At 43.5% G+C, this 21,305-nt stretch overlaps 1 protein-coding gene across 10 annotated transcripts in view; it reads left to right on the top strand.

Annotated features, from left to right (window-relative positions):
• The window catches only part of DISP1 (dispatched RND transporter family member 1), a 429,672-nt gene that overhangs the window by 403,438 nt on the left and 4,929 nt on the right, over window positions 1-21,305 (top strand). For all 10 annotated transcript variants that reach the window (XM_029593118.1, XM_029593122.1, XM_029593125.1 and 7 more), the window contains 3 exons: window positions 1,665-1,792; window positions 2,325-2,428; window positions 4,935-5,032. In XM_029593118.1, coding sequence (XP_029448978.1) covers window positions 1,665-1,792; window positions 2,325-2,428; window positions 4,935-5,032 — 330 coding nt within the window. The remainder of the gene's footprint in view (window positions 1-1,664; window positions 1,793-2,324; window positions 2,429-4,934; window positions 5,033-21,305) is intronic.

Raw genomic sequence — 21,305 nt, 5'->3', positions numbered from 1 at the left:
CTGAATCCAGCCACTAGGTGTCACTCTTAAGCAATGACCAGGAGTCTCCACCTTCCCCCCCCCCCCCCCCATTACCTCTCAGGGAGCCATGAACACAGCCTCCACAACATCCCCAGCGAACCCAGGAAGCAGAAGACCAGTACTGGGCTGGAACCTTCCACATACCAGTGCACAGCACTTACCGTCTGAGCCACTGGGCCAGCCTTCATTCCTTCTGTTTTCCCTCAAATCACCTTTCCGCTGCCTCACTTTCTTTTCCCCTTTCTCTTCTATATTTACCCCCCTCTTTCTTCCCACGCCCTGGAAAAATGATAATGGAGCTGTAAATTCACACGTGGCATGAATGCTTCATATTGCATAAATAGCCAGGTGCCCAGGACTAGCAGGTCAAACTCATTCCTGGGTTTTGATGGACAGTAGCTTCCATCCTCAGACGTAGGAGAAGCTGATCAGACTCTGTAGTCGTATTCCTACGTTCTGCAGCCCATCAAACATGTAAAGCAATCAAGTCACCTTCTCTAAAGTAAATAGTAAAGTACAATTGAGCCGTTTTTGAGGAATTGAGGAGTACATGCCATTTTCCGAAGCAAAGTTTTTTATTTGGAGATGAAAATAACTCCCCAAACTGCCAGGGCAGCTTTACATTATGAATAGGGTAGGCACCTTGCTGTCTATAATTTCTTACTAAATTGTTACGTAACAATACTTGAGAATCACGGCCACTCTGGAGCTGTATTTTTTTCAGCAGGTATCCATTTTTCTTTCTTTGTAAAGGAATAAGCAAGGTGTTGTAAAGATTATAGTTATAGTGAGGCTATCAGAGCTGTTCTGGATGTGGAAATCTGTATCCTTTATGTCAGTTTAAGGGCTATTGGAAATAACGCATGTAATAAATCTACTCTCCGACAACACAACTATTCTCCAAGAGATCCTTGAACTCTGCCGTCTAAATTTATTCATTTATCTGCAAAATACCACAAAAGATTTTCAAATACTAATATAAAAAATACAAAGCATGTACTTTAAGAAAGTAATAAAATTATATTCAGCAACAATGGATATTTGATGAGGGGGCAGTTTCTCATTTCTTGGGGGTGCAGGCAAGAATCTACAAGTCAGAAATGATTTTAGGAGCCGTGAAAGTATCTGACATGGCATCGGAAGATTGTAAGAAACCTCATTCTCTTTTTAGCAACTCTGACAATCTGCTGCAGTGTTTGGGGATGCAATGCCGAAAGAACTGGTTGGAAAGCTTTGGTTTAACGTGTCATGGGTAAACTGAGAACAAAAAGTGAGACCTGACACTGGTAAATGATCTCTTATTTTGACAGCAATTTTGTATGAAGAGCCTTCTGGGATAATTGCAGCCAGTTTAGTAGACTTACTGCTTTGGAAGATCAGAAGTGATTGCCATTGATCAGAGTTTCTGACTCAAGACTTGAAACACTCAGGAACCTGTAATCACCCTGACAGCTTCTCCTACCCTGTCATTATTCAGTGCCCCTGGTATGAACTGCTTCACCTTTAGGATGGATGGCTAAAATTACCTTTCCACTTAATAAGGGCCGTGCATCACCTTGTCATTCAGATTGTCTCTGTTTTTTATTAACTCATCACTTTAAGCAGAAATGAGATTAATGGCCTTCCCTAATGTTCTTCTACAGGGTTTTGAACCAAGAGGGACGGCTATAGGCCAGAGACTGGTTACATGGAACAATATGGTGAAAAATACCGGCTACAAAGCAACTTTAGCAAACTATCCATTTAAGTATGCTGATGAGCAAGCAAAAAGGTAATTAATGAATTGGTTTACAGTAAGCCATGTGACTAACCTGATTTTGTTAAAGGTCCTGTCAATTTAAGTAATGTCTCTCTTAAAAGAGCAGCTGCTTGGCCGTCCAACAGAGTATTATTCTTGTGTTGTTCAAAGAAGCCACTGAGCCTTGTATCCAGCTGAAGGATGATGGCGATGATGATCAGTGTTCACCCCAAGAGCACTGAGGATTGCAGTGCCGCTTTGCTTTGATGGGATCCTAACATGCTTTCTTCCCTCATTTAATCCCTAGACATAAATAGGGTAATGGGCAAATCAGGCATCCTTCATTCTTTAAAAAAAAAAAAAAATTGTATCATGGTAAATTGTTTAATGTTAACCGCCATGAGATCTGATGCTAGGATGCACTTGTTTACCTGCATTAACATTTTGAAGATTGACCTTCCGATGCAGTTACAAAGCCCATTTGTGTGGCCCAGTGCACCACTGTAGTCAGAGAACAGCAATTACAGGTAAGCAATTATGCTGTACTAAAACTTGACTTTCTCAGTTTTAGTCACCGAGATGACAGGTGGCCAGATGACCATTATGAGCGAGAGAGAAGAGAAGCAGACTGGAATTTCCACAAAGACAGCTTCTTCTGTGACATTCCAAGTGAGTGGCGTTCTCAGGGATTACAGTCGTTCCATTGTGCACTGTCGCCCTGCTTCTCTTAAGGCTGCTTTTTATCATAACCCTCTGCTGAATATTCCTTTTGACATTCATCCACTTGTGCTTTGAGTCCAAGCTTCACTTGAACAACACTAAAATAAATCTCACTGCAATTCACATCCTGCTGGATCCCCAGGAATAGTATTAGAGAGAGCGGTGTTTACCTTCCTTTGAATCCTGGATGAAATCTTGTAGCTTTCTCATTTTCCATCTCATATTCTCTACTTTCCAGTGGAACTGAGACCATATATTCCCCTCTGGTCATCCCTATGATGTGCACTTTATAAACGCAATATAAGGTTGATGGAAGACTTTTGTTTCCAGGATTGGCATGTGTTGACTTCTTTATCTAGGCATGTAACAATTTTTTTAGAAAATAACAAAAATTATTTGTTTCCTAATTCCAGCACACAGCAAATACCACATACATTCTTTTTGGCAAATGCTATTACCAGATAACATGAAAATGGTGATACGAGTGCATGAGTCAGTCCTACAGTTGCATGCATTTTCTGTTTTGCCCAGCGCCTATCCAGGTCAGGAGGTCAACTTTATTGTGACTTTGGCCACATCACATTTCTTAGGAAGCAGGGCAGATGTTGGGCGTGGGCTCTGAAGCTCTGTCCCAATGACATAACTCAGCTTTGCTGAGGGGGGAACCCTTAGTGGCGCTGGGGACTCAGGCAATTGCCTTCTTTCCCCCCTCCCCCCACCCCGCTAAAACTAACCCTGATGAGAACTGTATGAAAATAAGCGGACCGTCGGGGGGGTCAGTCAGCCCATTACGGCGTTTCTTTCAAACAATTAAGCTTTCTCCTGCGCTTAACGGGCTTCCCTTTTTTCGGGTTCAAGGCACTATTTTATATAAACGAACAAGCAATTTCTCTGGCTACACTTCCCCGAGCTGGTCAACCCCTGGCAGTCGGCTTATTTTCATACTGTTCTCGTCCTTCACGAAGACGTTTGAGACGTGGCCACCCTTCATTCCCGACACACCGCACCTATCTGGTTTCGGCGGTGAGCCGTTTGAACTATTTAACTTTTTTTTTTTTTTTCTAAGATATTGCTTTGGCTCCCTCCGGTGTGTGGGGGACTGTACTTCTTTTGAAGGTTTTTGAAATTTGTAATCAGTCAATTATTTAAGAAGCTAACAGGTCACACCCGGTGGGACATGGGGGGGTTGTCAGCAGGGCCACAGGAAACTGGAGAGCAGTGGGACCAGATGGTACTACAGTGACAGCAGCTTGGAAAAGAGGGCGGCAGAACCAGACCAAGGCAGTCAGATGAGTAGGAGGAGGGAAATCGGATAAGAGCTCGGATAAGGTCTGGCCAGTAAGTGTTACCCGTGAGCAAGGCCTGGGATTCCCCTCCCCCCTCCCTCAGGAGCTGTGTACACTGACTCTGCAGCATTGCCAGCGCTGGCCGGCCTTGGTCCAGGGATCAAAGTCAGATCCTTTCTCATGGCAGTGCACAATACTGCCCCTCACCTAGCCCTGGGCACTCACTGTTATTTTCTATTTAGATTTGATTGCTACATAAACAAACACCATTAAACAAAATAAATTCACAGTCGCCAATGAAGGACCTCTGCATACATTGTATCCATTCCTGCACAATAAGTTTTTTTATTGAATTTTGATTTTTATTTTTTTTTTTAGCAACATAGCCGGAAATAATGTCCTCCATTCATACTTTAACAGGAAAATGGGAGAAGCGTCTGCTCCCCTCTGTACCTGTACAGTAAATGAGGTCTCAAGGAGCGGACAGTGCTTTCAGTCTGCCCTTTATGCTTGTTTAAAGTGTACAGATCGCATGGGCAGTGGGGACAGAGTGCATTTAGCCCTATTGGGTTTCACTGGTGAACGCTCCAAGCTCCGGTCAGAAACCATTTTTTGCCAGCTGAAGTTCTCTTCAGCCTTTAATCGTGCTGCTCTTTGAAGAAGGAAAGTTTTTTTTGAAAGCTGCGGTATTATTAAAGCCATCAGTGTGTTTCCTGCTGCACTGACTCTCTAGAATTGCTGTGCTGTGGAAGAGTGTGCACTGCTGTGATACCGTACAGAAGGGCCTCCGATAACAGAGTGCAGCTCGGGGTCTTCTTTATAAAGGCCAGGCAGGAAGTCTCGTTTTCTTTGTTTTTCACATAAGTCAGGAGTTCCCAGACATTCCAAGCTAAATAAAATTCTGTGGTGGAGAGAGAAGGTTTATTACATTGCCTTTAGAATTTTGGACAGCTTCTTGGCCAGAAACTATTGTTGAGTTTTGTAGTAAGCTGAAGACTCACCACGCTGTACATCCAAATGGCTTCCCTAGGCTGACAGAGGACCATTTGTGCGCCTGGTTAAACACTGTGTGTTTGCTTATGTTTCCAGTTTACACTAGAATATGTGGAAAATAAGTTCACAGAGCAAAAAACTCATGGGCCATTATTTTTTCCCCCTCTTATCCTCAGGTGACCACTATTCACGAGTGGTGTTTACTTCAACAGAAGGTGAAACCTTGTGGAACCTGCAAGCAATTAAGTCAATGTGCAATATAGATAACATAATGGTAGGTAAAAGAAAATGACAGAATCTGGTTTTGACTGCTGATTAGTCTACAGTTATTCTATAGTTTTCTTCTCTTTCGTGTTCCCAGAATGCTTCGCAATAACAATTAGAGTTGCAAAACAGTATTATCTTAATGAACAGGCAGAATCACGAGGAGGTGGGAGAAGGCAGTCACACCTGTAAAATTGCAGGGGGTGTCGCTATTCAAAGCGTTTGGCTAATTTGGTAAATTAGCCAGACACACAGCAGGTTTTGAAAATCTCACCAGTTTCACTGCTCCCAACTTATCCATCTGAGTAGTTATCTGGCTAAATACTTAGCTGGATGAGTCAGGGGTGGGCCAGGGATATTCTGGGCACAACAAAGTTGTCCCACTGTCTTAGCGGATATTCAGCCTTCTCCAGCTAAGTTAGCCGGATAACTCTAGCAGTACCTCAGAGCAGTCCTAAAGTTATCCAGGTTCACGTATCCAGATAGCTTGATGCTTAGTTATGTGCAAACTTTTAGGCACTTCTGGTAAAAATGTATATTTCAATAATTCTCTTGAGTGAACAGCAGCTGCCACAACCTCTACATGCAAAAGACTAAACATGCAAAAGACTAAACAATAAAACCAATACAAGTCTCTGTTCAAAAGGTGCTAACCCTCCATCACTTTGGAGAGGTATATATTTAGTCCCAATATAGATAAACTTCTAAGGTGAATTAGGCCTGCATTCAGAGCATGGAGGTTGTTTAAAACACCAAACCTCTCTCATATTCCATAACAGAACCATCAGCCAAAAATGCAGTATTTTTAGGAATTTTTAAATGCATTTAAAATAATAGTTTCTATTTTATTCTAAATGTGCCAACAAGGACCCACATTTCAAGCAACGAGCTCTGCTTCAGAAGAAATTCGTCTCTCTCCACTTGTTGACGTGCTGCTTCTCCCCTCTGGTTGCTTTTTATACAGCTGCGAGCAGACTGAAAATGGCAACGTTTAAATCCATTTACACAAATGAAACCAATCAGTGTTCACCCTTCTCTCCTAATCGGCTTTAATATGCTCACTTCAATAGATCAAATACTTATAACCAATGTCCCCCAGTCAGTGAAGAAACTGAAGCTAAAAAGAAGTTGGATATTTCAGCAAGAGAACAAGGAAGAAGGAGATGAAGCTTCTGGAATGGCCTTCCTAGTCCTCTGACCTGAATATTATTGAAAATCTGTGGGGAGATCTCAGACACCCAGTGCATGCAAAGAGAACTAGGAACATTTCTGAGCTCAAAGAGTGGGGGGAAAAAATCCGAAAAGCAAGAATAGATAAACTTAAAGCTGTCTACATGAAATGATTGGAAGACGGAGGAGGTATTACAAAGGACTGACTGAAAAGGGTGTTCAGTGTTTTGCACGTAAAATCAACAAATAGGAATTTTGCATTGAAATTGCGTAAAGATGGCTTGTTAACTTTGTGCCATGTAGAGGTTGTGTCAGCTGCTGTTCAGTTAGGGATTCACTGAAATGTACAATTAGACCAGGGCTGCCCAAACTTTTGCACACAGCTGTAACTGACTATAATCAGGATATAGCCAGTTAAGCATAGTAAACAAAACAAAAAAAAAACTTCAGGCCTTCAGGCCCGATCCCACATCCCTACCACTCATCATAAAATAATTCAGAGTTGTTGCAGGCTGGCATCCAATCCCCACCCCAAACCCCCCCCAAAAAAAAAAAAATCAGGCTTTAGCAACCCAAGGCCACCACCAAAATCATTGAACCCCTCTTCTGCTCCCCACCCAACCCAACCCAACCTTTCCCACCCATCTGCAACCTTAATCGCATCCCCTTTCGGACATCTCAAACTCCAGCTGGGAGCTCAATAAAGTCCTTATCTGCTCCCGGCCGCTTCCAGCGTGACTCTGACAGCAGTGTCGCTGTTGGGTGCTTCCAGCGTTGCTCTGACAGCAGTGTCGCTGTTGGGTGCTTCCAGCGTTGCTCTGACAGCAGTGTCGCTGTTGGGTGCTTCCAGCGTTGCTCTGACAGCAGTGCCGCTGTTGGGTGCTTCCAGCGTTGCTCTGACAGCAGTGTCGCTGTTGGGTGCTTCCAGCGCTGCTCTGACCTTCGTGTTGCTGTTGGGTGCTTCCAGCGTTGCTCTGACAGCAGTGTCGCTGTTGTGTGCTTCCAGCGCTGCTCTGACCTTGGTGTTGCTGTTGGGTGTTTCTAGCGTTGCTCTGACAGCAGTGTCGCTGTTGGGTGCTTCCAGCGTTGCTCTGACAGCAGTGTCGCTGTTGGGTGCTTCCAGCGTTGCTCTGACAGCAGTGCCGCTGTTGGGTGCTTCCAGCGTTGCTCTGACAGCAGTGTCGCTGTTGGGTGCTTCCAGCGCTGCTCTGACCTTCGTGTTGCTGTTGGGTGCTTCCAGCGTTGCTCTGACAGCAGTGTCGCTGTTGTGTGCTTCCAGCGCTGCTCTGACCTTGGTGTTGCTGTTGGGTGTTTCTAGCGTTGCTCTGACAGCAGTGTCGTTGTTGGGTGCTTCCAGCGTTGCTCTGACAGCAGTGCCGCTGTTGGGTGCTTCCAGCGTTGCTCTGACAGCAGTGTCGCTGTTGGGTGCTTCCAGCGCTGCTCTGACCTTAGTGTCGCTGTTGGGTGCTTCCAGCGCTGCTCTGATCTTAGTGTTGCTGTTGGGTGTTTCTAGCGTTGCTCTGACAACAGTGTCGCTGTTGGGTGCTTCCAGCGTTGCTCTGACAACAGTGTCGCTGTTGGGTGCTTCCAGCGTTGCTCTGACAACAGTGTCGCTGTTGGGTGCTTCTAGCGTTGCTGTCAGAATAACGCTGGAAGTGGCAGGGAGCAGATAAGATTTAACGAACTCTCAGCTGGGGTTTGGGCAGGGGTCCAGGGGGGTACAATTAAGGTTGCGGGTGGGTGAGGAGGGTGGGGTCAGTTGATGGACAGGAGAGGGTTGAATTATTTTACCTCTAACATCGTGGAGGGGAGTGACTACAATGGGTTGGGGAGGATTGTGCCTGAAGGTTTGGAAGTTTGTTTATTATTTTTCAGTTACCCGGCTAAGATTAGCCGGATAACTTTAGGTGAGTGTGTTCAGGAGGAGACTTGGTCCTGCTGAATATCTGGGACAAGTTATCTGGCTAACTTTAGCGGGATAACTCCTCCACTTGCTGCTTTTCTGAGTATTGCCCTGATGATCTTTCAGCTTCCTGAATGTGGCTGTTGCTTTGTGCTTTATAGGCTGTTTCCGTATTTGAGCTTCCCTTGGTTTAATCACTGGTTTCCGGCACAGTAGCAGCGCCATGAGCTCCTTTCAGGAGCTGCCATCAGATCCACGGAACGATGTCCTTGGAAATGGCAGCTGCAATCTGTTTTCAGAGGGGGGATCAGGATAAGGCAGAGACACGGAGGGAGGAGGATGTATGTAAGGGCGCAGTGCGTTACTTGAGATCAGTAAGGATCATGCTGGCCCTTCCAGAAGCACACTGTATGTAAACTGCATCATGCCTGGTTGATTCAGTCCGCAGAAGCCAAGGTATTACATTCAGAGACTCTTAATGAACATTAAAATGATGCTCACGCAAACCCACTTCTTTTGTACAAACAGCCTGAAGCGGACATATTCTTTAGTTTTGTTTATCACGTCTTTCTGAAAGCGAGAAATTGTCTCCTCCTGTTGTCTCCTAATTATTTCCCTGCCCCCCCCCAGGGTAGCATGTCAGCATCTTAATTCTGTTCCGAGTGTATACCCATGCCCCCCTACAGTCAACGGGGTCATTGAGGCCAGTGACCTGTAAAGAAAGTCTGGAGAAAGGAAAGATTGAGAGCACGCACATCAAAGGCTATAAATACAGTATCCGTATGGAGGGGAAGAGTAATCCAATCCAGACTGAACTGGGCTGAGATCTGAATCGGGGCCCGTGGAACACAAGGGGATGAAAGAAGACATTTCCTCTCGCAGCCTTAATCTCCTGAAAAACCCCCTCCGTGACAATGGCAGCGGCAGCAGTGCCAAATTTCAAAGCCGCCCGCGGGACCCCAGTTGCTACTTTTACACAATGGTAAAGGTAAATGCTGCACTGCCCTTTGATGAAATCCAGATGTCTGAAAAACGCTAGCTTTGAATTTGTCCGTAAAAGGAGACAAATATCTTAAAAAAAACATAAAAAAATAAAAAAAATACCAGCAAAGGGCATTCACGCCACTGGTATCTTGTCTGTATTATATAGCATTGATTTGGGACTTTCTCCAAACAGAAGTGTGTTTAACGGTCAACAGATCACTGCGTCTATGGTTTGTGGCACCCAAAATGCAGCCTGTGAAGAGCCGCGCCTCTGATTATTTTGGAGTTTTTGCCGTATAGAAGTGAATAATATATAGTGACTGTATACTTAACTGCTGAGCATCCTACATCTAAAAAAAAAAAAAAGACTTATTTGTGCCCCTTGTATCTCCCATGAGCAGAATAAAGTATTTTAAGGTTGCCTGATATGTTCCCAAGAAGTAAAGGGAATTTGTTTGTAGGTTTTTGGGTTTTTTTTCATGCAGCCTGTGTCTCATTGTCTGAAATGTTGCATTTTATGCACAGTGTACATATCCTGCTACCGGACTAAAAACATCATCATGAAATGTCGTTTTCACGGTTTTCCTGGTTGGGTAGCTTTTTCCTGCCCCTCTGTTCCCTCCGCCTCATCCTGCAGTCTCGCACTCCTGTATCCTTTGGGTTAAAAATGGGCCCTTGTGTGTGCGCGCCATTGGCTAATATTGTTGATTCCTCCTGACAGGGAAGGAGGATATATATATAAGGGGAGGAAAGAGCCCTGTTTGGTTAACCTTTTCCTAAAAACGGAACAAGGGGTCAGTGTGTGTGTGTGGAGCAAGCTGCAGCCAAGAAAGTGCTGAAGGATGAATATAATTGCTGTCTGAGCTCGAGCAGAAGGCTCATCCCTGACTTTTATGGAGCACTGCACAGCAACAAGAAAAGGCTTTTTGATGGCCCTAATAGCCAAGCAATCACTTGTTAAATGGGCTCAAAATAATTTGGAATAAAGATCTGGATTCATTTTCCTCAGAAGTGTAGGATCCAAGACAATTTAAAAGGTGGTTTAGCGTGGGTGTACAGCTCCAGGAGCTGTACACCCACGCTAAACCACCATGCAGGTGGTTTAGTTTGGGGTGTACAGCTCCAGGAGCTGTACACCCCACACTAAACCACCTGCTCCAGGAGCCTTCGTTTGCAGCTGCCGCCACACATTTTTATATATTCCTTTCCCAGCTCGCCTAACCCCGTCATCACAGTGACAGTCCTGGGCTGGGAGACGCGCCCCGGGAACTCCTTCCGGAACCCTGCAGTGACGAGCACTGGGACTCCCCTCCCTGCAGGTGAAAACTGCTGCCCCTGCTTTACTGTTTATTTATTTATTTATTTAAAGGCTTTTATATACCGGAGTTCATGCACTTGTGCATACCACTTCGGTTTACACAGAACAAGGAACAGAAAATTACATCAAACAGATTGAACAATTAAACAAATATACAATTACATCCAACAATTGGGTATAAATAACATGGCTAACTTAGTAGGAACTTAGAGTTTGAGGTAAAGGAGAGAAATAGTACCAAGTGGTAACAGAACAATGTTAATGGCTAAATAATAAATATAAATAGTAAATACAAATTCTTATAATAAATACAGGTGTTTACAGATTACAGTCTTCATGAAAAGTTTACGTCTACAGAATAGGGTTAAGTAAATAAGAACTGGCGGTTATTTCTATAGGAGTGACGACTTCAAAAACTGAGGTTACATCTGGATTAAGAGGTATTGGTGTAGCATGCTCAAATATTTAATGATTTGGAATTGTGAGACCAAGGATAAAATTAGGAGTTGTTTGATATGATTATAAAAGCGAGAATGATTCAAGTTCTGGGATGTGGTTCTGAGCTAGACCTTTAAGTGTAGGCTTTTGTAAAGAGCCAGGTCTTGAGTTTCTTTTTGAATGTTCGAGTACACGTTTCGAGGCGAATGTCCGTGGGGAGGGCATTCCAATGAAGGGGGCTGGCAGTCGAGAATGCACGTTTCTTGAGTGAGGACTTGGCTGAAGGTACGTGTAAGGTGCCTAAGTATCTGTTTCTGATTGGTCTTGAAGACTCGTGTAGGCGAAGTGGAAGGCTTAGATCTAGCGACGTTTGTGAGTGGATGTTCTTGTGTGTTATAGTTAGCACTTTGAAAATGATTCTGGATCTGATGGGGAGCCAGTGTAAGTGTTTTAGTATGGGTGTTATGTGTTCACTTCTGCTGGTGTTAGTAAGAATCCTTGCGGCGGAGTTCTGCAACATTTGTAGAGGTTTTGTGGTTATGGTTGGAAGGTCTATAAGCAGAGAGTTGCAGTAATCGATCTTGGAAAATAGTATTGTTTGGAGGACTGTTCTGAAGTCCTGAAAATGCAGGAGAGGTTTCAGCTTTTTCAGAATATGTAGTTTATAATAGCATTCTTTCGTTGTGTTCTTGACAAATTCTTTGAGGTTCAGCCTTTTGTCTAAGGTGACCCCCAGGTCTCTTACTTGAGTGGAATTGATCATTGGTGGTGAGGTTAAGTTGTTGGTAGGCTGAAGGTTCTCATCTGGAGTGATAAGCAAAAGTTCTGTTTTTGACGTATTAAGTACTAGGTTAAGGCTAGATAGGAGTGAGTTTATGGACTGTAGACAATTGTTCCAGAAGTTGATGGTGCTGGAGATGGAGTCAGTGATTGGCAGCAGAATCTGAACATCGTCTGCGTATATGAAGTGTGTGACCTTAAGACTTGAGAGTAGATGACATAGGGGGAGAAGATAGATGTTAAAGAGGGTGGGGGAGAGAGAGGATCCTTGGGGAACTCCGAAAGAGGATTTGACCGGGAGGGAATCCTTGTTGCTGATTCTGACCTTGAAAGTCCTATTGTGTAGGAAGGATCTGAACCATTCCAGGGCTGATCCTGAGATGCCTATGTCTGAGAGCCGGTCGATCAGGATAGAGTGTTTTACGGTATCAAACGCAGCTGATAGGTCGAGGAGAATCAGGAGGTATGGGGTCTTTTTCTCCAGACCTACGAGGACTCTGTCAGTTAGAGAGGTTAGGAGAGATTCCGTACTAAGGGATTTGCGGAATCCGAATTGGGCTGTTGTGAGTATTTTATGCTCTTCTAGGTATTCAGATAACTGTTTGTTGACTATCCTCTCCATAAGTTTGGCTACAAATGGAAGGTTAGCTATGGGGCGAAAATTAGCTGGGTCTGTAGGGTCACCCTCCCGAGCCTCCTTTGGCTGCTGACCTTTCAGCCAGAGTTCCTGATCGTGATCCCATCTCTCTTCCACTTCCTTATTAGCCTACGGTAAGAACAAGGGCACTCATTAAATGCAGTTTACTGTGTCGTCAGTCAGAGCTGGAATCAAAAGTCTGGACAAAATCATGACCTGGAGATGAGCTACCAGCAACAAAAGCAGGGCCTGTCGTTGGAATTCTGCGTGTCAGAGATTAGTCGCGTTCATGTAGTTATTTCTGGTTGTTGATTGAGGCTGCAGTTGCAGGTGAGCTGTGGGAATTAACTCAGAAGTGTCCTGTATCCCAGTTCGTGCAGATTGTCCTCTCATTTTTATTTTTAATTCTATGAACACCATCAGGCGCAATTGACATGGCCCATACTATACCCTTGGGCTGCATGGAGAGTAGATTAGTGGTTAGAACTCTGGGCTGGAGTCAGGAGAACTCCTGGGACTTCCAGCTCCTCGTCCTGCCTACATAAGCTTGGATAAATGACTTTGCTGCAGTGTATTCAGATGTAATGGAGCAGTAAGAATAATATTATTCTTTCTTTCCTCTCCGCTTAAGAACATATGCAAACACCTCTGTGATGCATGGCCTCGCACACTGCATGACAGCCTCTGAAGTGCTAGTATTATAAAGTGTATTCAGAGAGCCCATGCAAAACAAGTGCATATTGATCATTTTTAACTTTCTGGCATCCTTTGCATCTTAACTAAGGTACCAGTGATTAAATTATTCAGCATCGTTTATCTGTTGTTTTGTAGTGAAGAATGCATCTCAATATAGATATCAGCGGAACAGAGAGCATTGAGCTGCTTAATCATTAAAACAGTATGCTATTTTTGTAATGGGTTGAATATAGAAATATTAATCCTTCTCCTATAGCAACCGGACCCAGTGCTGCTAACTCCAAACGTTTAATGGTTCAGCTCTATTCAATCAAGGAATATTTTTATGGGTCATAGCATGCTTGAATACCTCTCATTTGACTCTTTTTATAATTGAAATTGAAAATAGGATGACTGCTGAGAGAAAAAAATAGTTTGAAAGCTAAACAGAAGACATATTTAAACGAAAGGAATCGCTTTAGGTATACGGCAATATCATCCTTTGAACTGCTGCTCCAATACATGTACATCCATTCATCAGACTAAGCAACCAAATTGCTTCTGAAAATCTCACCCTATGTTTCTATTTGCAGTAAAGGCCCCATTATCCAGCACACAACTAACTGCCATATGTAGCAGCAGGGCTTTTATTTTTCTTCACTGCTGCCAAGAAAGTTTAAACAAAATGCTAATCCGCATAAGGGAGCACAGTAGCTTTTCTGCCTCTGCTCTGCAAGCTGTCCACTTCAGCCTCACTCCCTCCCCTCCTGTTCCCTCAAGGGAGGGGAGGGGTTGGATTAGGGACCAGAGTAGCTTTTTTTTTTTTTTTTTCCCCTGCTCTACTCTGTTCTCTATCTGCTCCAGATTCCCCCCCCCCCCCCCCTTCCTGTTCCCTGCAGTCTGCTATCTGGAACAGGAAGCAAGAGGCTCTCAGGTAACCAACACACTCCAGTTAACTTGGTTTAGTTTGTTTTCTTGATCAATCGCTCTTCCTTACTGAGGTAAACCAAAGCCATGTGCAGTAAACTTGCACGGAGTATTCCCCGTCCATGCTGTCTTTAGCAATTATTTCCAGTGTCGTCTCTCTTACATCATCGCCCCTTTCCACCACCTCAAACAGCATGCTCAGGTGACTTCAGTGCCATCACTAACCAGGAAGGCTAAAGGGACGTCTCTTTCAAGTCCTCGTTGGCCAGCAGGGTTTGCCATAGCAGTAGCAGCTGCCGTCCCTTCCTCCCCAGGGTCACCTTTGTGCTGCTCCTAGACCTTGTCAGGGACACTAAACTTGATTCTCTAGCACCAAAGCATTGTGCTGCCGGGCAAACTCCTTTTGGTGTCCTTTGTCTAATTCTTTTTTTTTTTTTCATTATGATTTTCACAAAATCAAATGAGATGAGGGCAGAAGTAGTACAAGGCCCTGCTGCCTGGAGGCAAGTTGCAATAGACCAAATTCCATCCTTAACGTTGTTGATTAATAACACACATCCGTCTCTCTCAACCCCAGCCAAGCTAAAAATATCTTTCCATTTGTGCAAGGAACGCTTACGGGCAGAAAGGTGTTTTTCTGGAGCTTGTGGTACATCAGACACAAAGTAGCGTCCAAAATGAGTGGAAGGAAAATTAGGCACATTTCCAAAAGCAATTTATCTGTGCCTGAAAATTTCTCCCCTTGAACTCCAGTAAATAATACGTGCGGGCTTCCCCAATGCGCATCCTTATAGCCATGTAAGGAGGAGGCTTAGGTGGGGGAGGAAAACAACGTATCTAGATTGCATTTTCAAACCTACCTGTGCTACTTTCCTCGGCAGAGGGAGCAGGTGCAGATGTCTGCAAGTACTCTGTGCCCACAGATATTCTGAAAGCAGAGGTACGCGCGGATTCTCCCTTTTGTACGGTCCGAGGGTGCAAAGTACATACGGCGTTTGTGCAGGTTGTCTTGAAGATTGCCCTTCTTAATGAGTTTTTATTGATCTCACTTGATACCTTTCTGACTAGCTTTCGAGAACTATGCTCCCTTCATCAGGTTACTCAGAGAGCAGCATTTACTACCTGTAATAGAAGAAGGTATGGGGTAAGCTTTACGGAGCAGCACTTACTCCCTGTAATAGAAGAAGGTATGGGGTAAGCTTTAAGGAGCAGCACTTACTACCTGTAATAGAAGGTGGTATGGGGTAACCTTTACGGAGCAGCACTTACTACCTGTAATAGAAGAAGGTATGGGGTAAGCTTTACGGAGCAGTTCTTACTACCTGTAATAGAAGAAGGTATGGGGTAAGCTTTACGGAGCAGTTCTTACTACCTGTAATAGAAGAAGGTATGGGGTAAGCTTTACGGAGCAGTTCTTACTACCTGTAATAGAAGAAGGTATGGGGTAAGCTTTACGGAGCAGCTCTTACTACCTGTAATAGAAGAAGGTATGGGGTAAGCTTTACGGAGCAGCACTTACTACCTGTAATAGAAGAAGGTATGGGGTAAGCTTTACGGAGCAGCTCTTACTACCTGTAATAGAAGAAGGTATGGGGTAAGCTTTACGGAGCAGCACTTACTACCTGTAATAGAAGAAGGTATGGGGTAACCTTTACGGAGCAGCACTTACTACCTGTAATAGAAGGTGGTATGGGGTAACCTTTATGAAGCAGCACTTACTACCTGTAATAGAAGGTGGTATGGGGTAACCTTTACGGAGCAGTTCTTACTACCTGTAATAGAAGAAGGTATGGGGTAACCTACACAAAGCAGCAGTTACTACTCTTAACCGAAGACATGGAGGGTAACTTTTATGGAGCAGCAATACTACCTGTAATAGAAGAAGGTATGGGGTAGCCTGCACGGAGCAGCAGTTACTACACTTAAATAATTTGCTGAGCAGATTGGATGGACCATTTGGGTCTTTTTCTGCTGACATTTACTACGTTACTGTGGTGTTAGTGGCAATTGAAAATCAGTGGTTGGCAGCTAAAGCCCACGGTGTCGATGGTATATGCCGGTACCTAGAACCAGAACTTCTGTCTGCTGAACTTAGACCCTGACAAATAGTGGAGGAGGATCCAAGTGGAGGAGGTAAAATTCGGTTTTGCAAATCCACATTCTCAAAAGGTGACGAGTTGCTGGTCATCTCTTCTGATAGTGCTGTTAGGATACGTGCATTGCCTTCCATCTGCACCACTCACTTTCCAACTCTTGTTGACATATATTGTGTATTGGGACAACACCATCTTTGGCTAGTTTCCTTGTAGCCTGATGAAGGCAGCATAGTTCTTGAAAGCTAATCACAAATCTATCAAGTTGCTTCAGTAAAAGGTATCAGCCTCTTATCTCCACATACCTAAGTGGTCTACAGTGGCAGGTCCAATACTCTTCTTGACAAATGAGGCTGTTCTAATGCTTACTTGACAGGCAGATATACTCATGTTGCGCTGTGTTAGTTGCAGCTTGCAATATTTGTGGGGTCCCATATCCTTTTAGGAACAAGGGAACTCTTAAACACTCACCCTACTTAAAAGGAAAGAGTCTGTCTTGCTGCAAAGACAGCCTTTTGCTATCCCTCCAGTTTCTTTACATCTGTGCATTTTAGTGGAAGATTGTGATATCTCCCTTTCATCTGCGTCAAATATCCCTTGTCAGAGCTTTGGAATTTTGTCATATATTTAAATGGTTCCTGGAAGTTTCCCCCTGAGATTCCTGCCAGCATTCCTCCTGCTTTCATCTAGTAGAGAGTGCTGATTTGCACAGAGACAGGCTTGGCAGTGTTGCTTCATGACTGACAAGATCATACTGATTGTGTAAATAACCTCTGAACCCCTGAGCTGAAGGCGCAAGGCTCACCTTCCAGGTGACCCTGATCACCCCAGGGCTTCTCTCTTAGATTCTCTTCTTTTCTTTCAGCCTTGCTCTATCGGGCTTCCAGCTCAAACAGCGTCAACATCTGTAAGGGGCTTTGGCACCATGAGCTCTCATTATCCACTACCAGATTTTGGTTTTTTTGTCTCCTTTTATTTAACTCCCTTCCCATCTAGCCCTGTTACTTGCAGCTGCAGTATTCATCCAGGTGCCACACCTCGTGGTGCCCTCTGGGCTCCCAGTGCATGCACACTCTAAATGTAGCAAAGGTGCATTGCTGCTGTTAAGCGACGAACAGGATTCCCCACCCCCACCTGTGAACGCAACCTCCATAGTATCCCCCCAGCCTGCCCAAGGAGTAGAAAGTCAAACCCTGATCTCCCACACGGCACTGCCACCGAGCCATTGGGCCAGAGCCTCGTAAATTCTCATCTGACAGATCTGGAGATCTGCCATGAAAAATACAGATCCTCTCATCCAAGGCTCCCTCTCGTTTATTAAGCGGCTCAGTTCTTCCTGAGTTTGCATCTGTGAGTGTTTTTCTCTGGAAACAATCAAATGTGAATTACCCTGCTTTCATGGAATGCTAAGTACTTATTGAACAATAACTTTACCAAGGCTTGAAACACATTTTACAAGATTGTTATTGCTTTTGTAAGCATTGTTGTAGTATAAGCAGAAAATAAAAACCCAGGGCTAATGTTTTGGTGGTGTCAGCTCTGGTGGAATATACCTTGCAAGACAGAGGTTTTCTTTTCCAGTTCTGTCAAAAGAAAGCAGAAGAGAGCCGGCGCTGAGGATATTGTGGAGGCATCGTTCACAGCTCCTGAGTGGGAGGGAGCCCCCAGCCACTGTGCAACAGTGACACCTACTGGCAGTTCCAAGTGCTAGCCACAGTTTATGCCTTTGGAAAGGGAAGACATTGCAAATAGAGGGGAAAAAATCCTTAGCTAGGTACGAAAAAAGGCTCATGGTACCATAGTTCCGGATGGAGCAATTTACAGTTAAGCTGGAAGCTCCAAAGAAACAGGTAGAAACTGCCTGGACAAAGAATGAGCCCCTCTTGTTAAAGCATGTGACTAAGCTAAATCATGGTCAGTGCCTGATTTAAGCCTTGTATTGTTTAATCTAAGAACATAAGAAATTCCATGCTGGGTCAGACAAAGGGTCCATCAAGCCCAGCATCCTGTTTCCAACAGAGGCCAAACCAAACCACAAGAAACCTGGCAATTATCCAAACACTAAGAAGATCCCATGCTACTGATGCAATTAATAGCAGTGGCTATTCCCTAAGTAAACTTGATTAATAGCAGGTAATGGACTTCTCCTCCAAGAACTTATCTAAACCTTTTTTGAACCCAGCTACACTAACTGCACTAACCACATCCTCTGGCAACAAATTCCAGAGCTTATTGTGCATTGAGTGAAAAAGAATTTTCTCCAATTAGTCTTAAATGTGCTACTTGCTGACTTCATGGAATGCCCCCTAGTCCTTCTATTATTCGAAAGTGTAAATAACAGAGTCACATCTACTCATTCAAGACCTCTCATGATCTTAAAGACCTCTATCATATCCCCCCTCAGCCGTCTCTTCTCCAAGCTGAACAGCCCTAACCTCTTCAGCCTTTCCTCACAGGGGAGCTGTTCCATCCCCTTTATCATTTTGGTTGCCCTTCTCTGTACCTTCTCCATCGCAACTATAGCTTTTTTGAGTTGCGGCGACCAGAATTGTACACAGAATTCAAGGTGTGGTCTCACCATGGAGCGATATAGAGGCATTATGACATTTTCCGTTTTATTAACCATTCCCTTCCTAATAATTCCTAACTTTCTATTTGCTTTTTTGACTGCTGCAGCACACTGAGCCGACGATTTTAAAGTATTATTAGTGGTGTATTTTAAAATCCATAGACATATTCATATTTTACTTTATAAGTAATAGAGTGCTTAAATTATAAATGTAGATATTTAAGCAGTGTAGTTCACATTTTCACATTTATTTTTCTTTAGTCACTGATCTCATTTACAACATTTTTCAACAAATGGGGGGTGCATTATGGGAGATGTAGGTCAGAAGATCATTGTTTTCACCAGAGTGATGATACATAAAATGGACCTTATGAATGTACAGTAACATTCGCGAAACACAAACATTAACATCTAGTTCCATAAACCAAGGATGAACGTGTGACAAACTAAAAATACTGAAATAAGCCTAGATTCTGATGGGGCACATCCAGAACATTCAAGGAGATAGGTACCCCTCACAACTCCATTCATCGCTTGAATCAAGAGATATTCCCATAGCCTGGAGAAGAGCAGAGGTAGTAGTGCTCCACAAGGGTGGAAACAAGGAGGACATGGATGTTAGCTTAACATCAGTGATAGGCAAGATAATGGAAGCTCTAGGGAGGGACAGAATAGTGCAGTACAACTGAAGCCAGTGGGCTACAAGATCAGAGGGGAACATTTTGCCAAATACACTTGATTGACTTCCATGCTGACATGACCAGAACAGTAATTGAGAGGAGTGCAGTACAGATAGCCCATCTAGATTTCAGTAAAGCTTCTGATACTGCTTCGCATGGAAGACTGTTGAGCCAGCTTAGCCAGTCCTGGAGTTGATGATGAGGATTCATCTCTTATGAACTCAAGGATTCCAGTCAATGTCACAAAGCAGCTGGGAAAGCTAATAGCATACTTGGATGCATGCAGAGAGGTATCACTGGTAGAAAGAGGGAAATATTACCTTTCTACAAGTCACCTGGAAACCAATTCTGCAAAAGGATTTTGACAAGGCAAAGGCAGATAAAAGGAGGGCCACCAAAATGATGCATTGTAAGCCATACAGAGTGACTGAAGGAGCTAAAGACATATGCTATAGAAGTAAGAAGAAAAAGGGGAGTTTATAATACAAGAATTCAGATATTTAGCTGGCTTCTATAAAGTACCAGAAGGAAACATTTCAAAAAGACTACAAGAATATGGTGGTGGACAGACTTTCAGAAGTTATAGTAGTTGGAACTGTGGTAAAATTCAAGTATGCATGGGTTAGACACAAATGGATCTTAGAAGGGAGAATACCACAGATCAACAAGTAAGACCTGTGACAGCACAATTGCGTAAAAGTCAATAAACCACCAAACTACTGTTACTACTGCTGTGCTCCTTGTGTCCTGATCTTTCTCTTCCCTGGGCTCCGGAGGTACCATTCTCTGTCTCCCCCTTGCATGTGTCTCTTATCCACTTTTTGTATTTGCTTTATGCTCACAAACCCCTCTGCATCTCCTCTGTATTCCTACTTTCAACATTTGGAGGCCAATATTCAGCATCATTTAGCTGGATAAGTTCCAACTTATCCGGCTAAGTGGCACATTTTAAATATTCATCCACAATCAGTGGTGGCCACATAACCAGATAAATACTTATCGACTAATTGATGGGAGGGAAATGAACATAATGGGGAAGAGTTGATATTCAGAGTTAGCCAGGTAAACTTATCCAGCTAACTCTGATCGCAATATAGATCTATCCTAAAGTTAGCTGGATAAATGTATCCGGGTAACTCTGATCACCCTATAGATCTATCCTAAAGTTAGCTGGATAAATTTATCCAGGTAACTCTGATCGCCCTATAGATCTATCCTAAAGTTAGCCGGATAAATTTATCCGGCTAACTTTAGGATAGCCGGATATATTCAGTGGCAAAGTCACACTGCTAAATATCCTGTCTAAATTAGCCAGATAAGTTTATCCACCCAATGTTCTGAGCTGCACAGCAGACAAATATGGACCTCTACATGTCTCTTCTGGACATTCTCCTTCAAGTTCTAGCACTTGCTATACCAGGGCTCTGTGGACTTGCTTTTCCCATTCTGTGACTCTTCTATGTAAACCCTTGCCTTCAGTTGTTTTCTTGTGTTCCTCTGTCTTTTCCCAATCTAAGGTGTTGGATCTGTCAGGATGCATTTGTATTTCTCTTTCTTTCAGTGCCGCCTCAGCACAATATTCTGAGCAGGAATGACTCATTATACTCCAGTGCACTGGTATTGGAGGCGGGCTCCTTTTCCATGGGCCACCCTGTATAATGTGTGTAGTTTGTAGTTAAGTGTCATATGTGCTTGTGGATATAATTATCCTCCCTCCACCCCACAAGAATCGGTGACAACAGTTCATACTACAGAAAAGCCTCTTTTTACCATATGTGAACAACAACTACAAAATTCAGTTTGTTTTGTGGCACAAAATAAATACACTTAATGAGTTTTTTAAATAGTGTAGTGGGTAGAAAATTGGTGATTATTTTGTCATAGAATATACAACACACTTATAAGTATAGAAGTTTTACTTATAAATCTGAGAATAAGCAATAAAAGCATACAAGATTAGAGATTACATTAAAGAATATATGCAAAGATATTTCCCCTCACAGTTTCCAATGTGAGTCTTATATATATTTGGAAAGACAGAAACAGTTCATCAGGCACTTCATTAACCACTGTAATGTTCAAAAGCTTTTCCTCTAATCTTTCTCTGAT

Source organism: Rhinatrema bivittatum, chromosome 3 (assembly GCF_901001135.1).
Source record: "Rhinatrema bivittatum chromosome 3, aRhiBiv1.1, whole genome shotgun sequence".
NCBI lineage: Eukaryota > Metazoa > Chordata > Amphibia > Gymnophiona > Rhinatrematidae > Rhinatrema > Rhinatrema bivittatum.
This window is presented reverse-complemented; position numbering and strand designations above follow the sequence as displayed.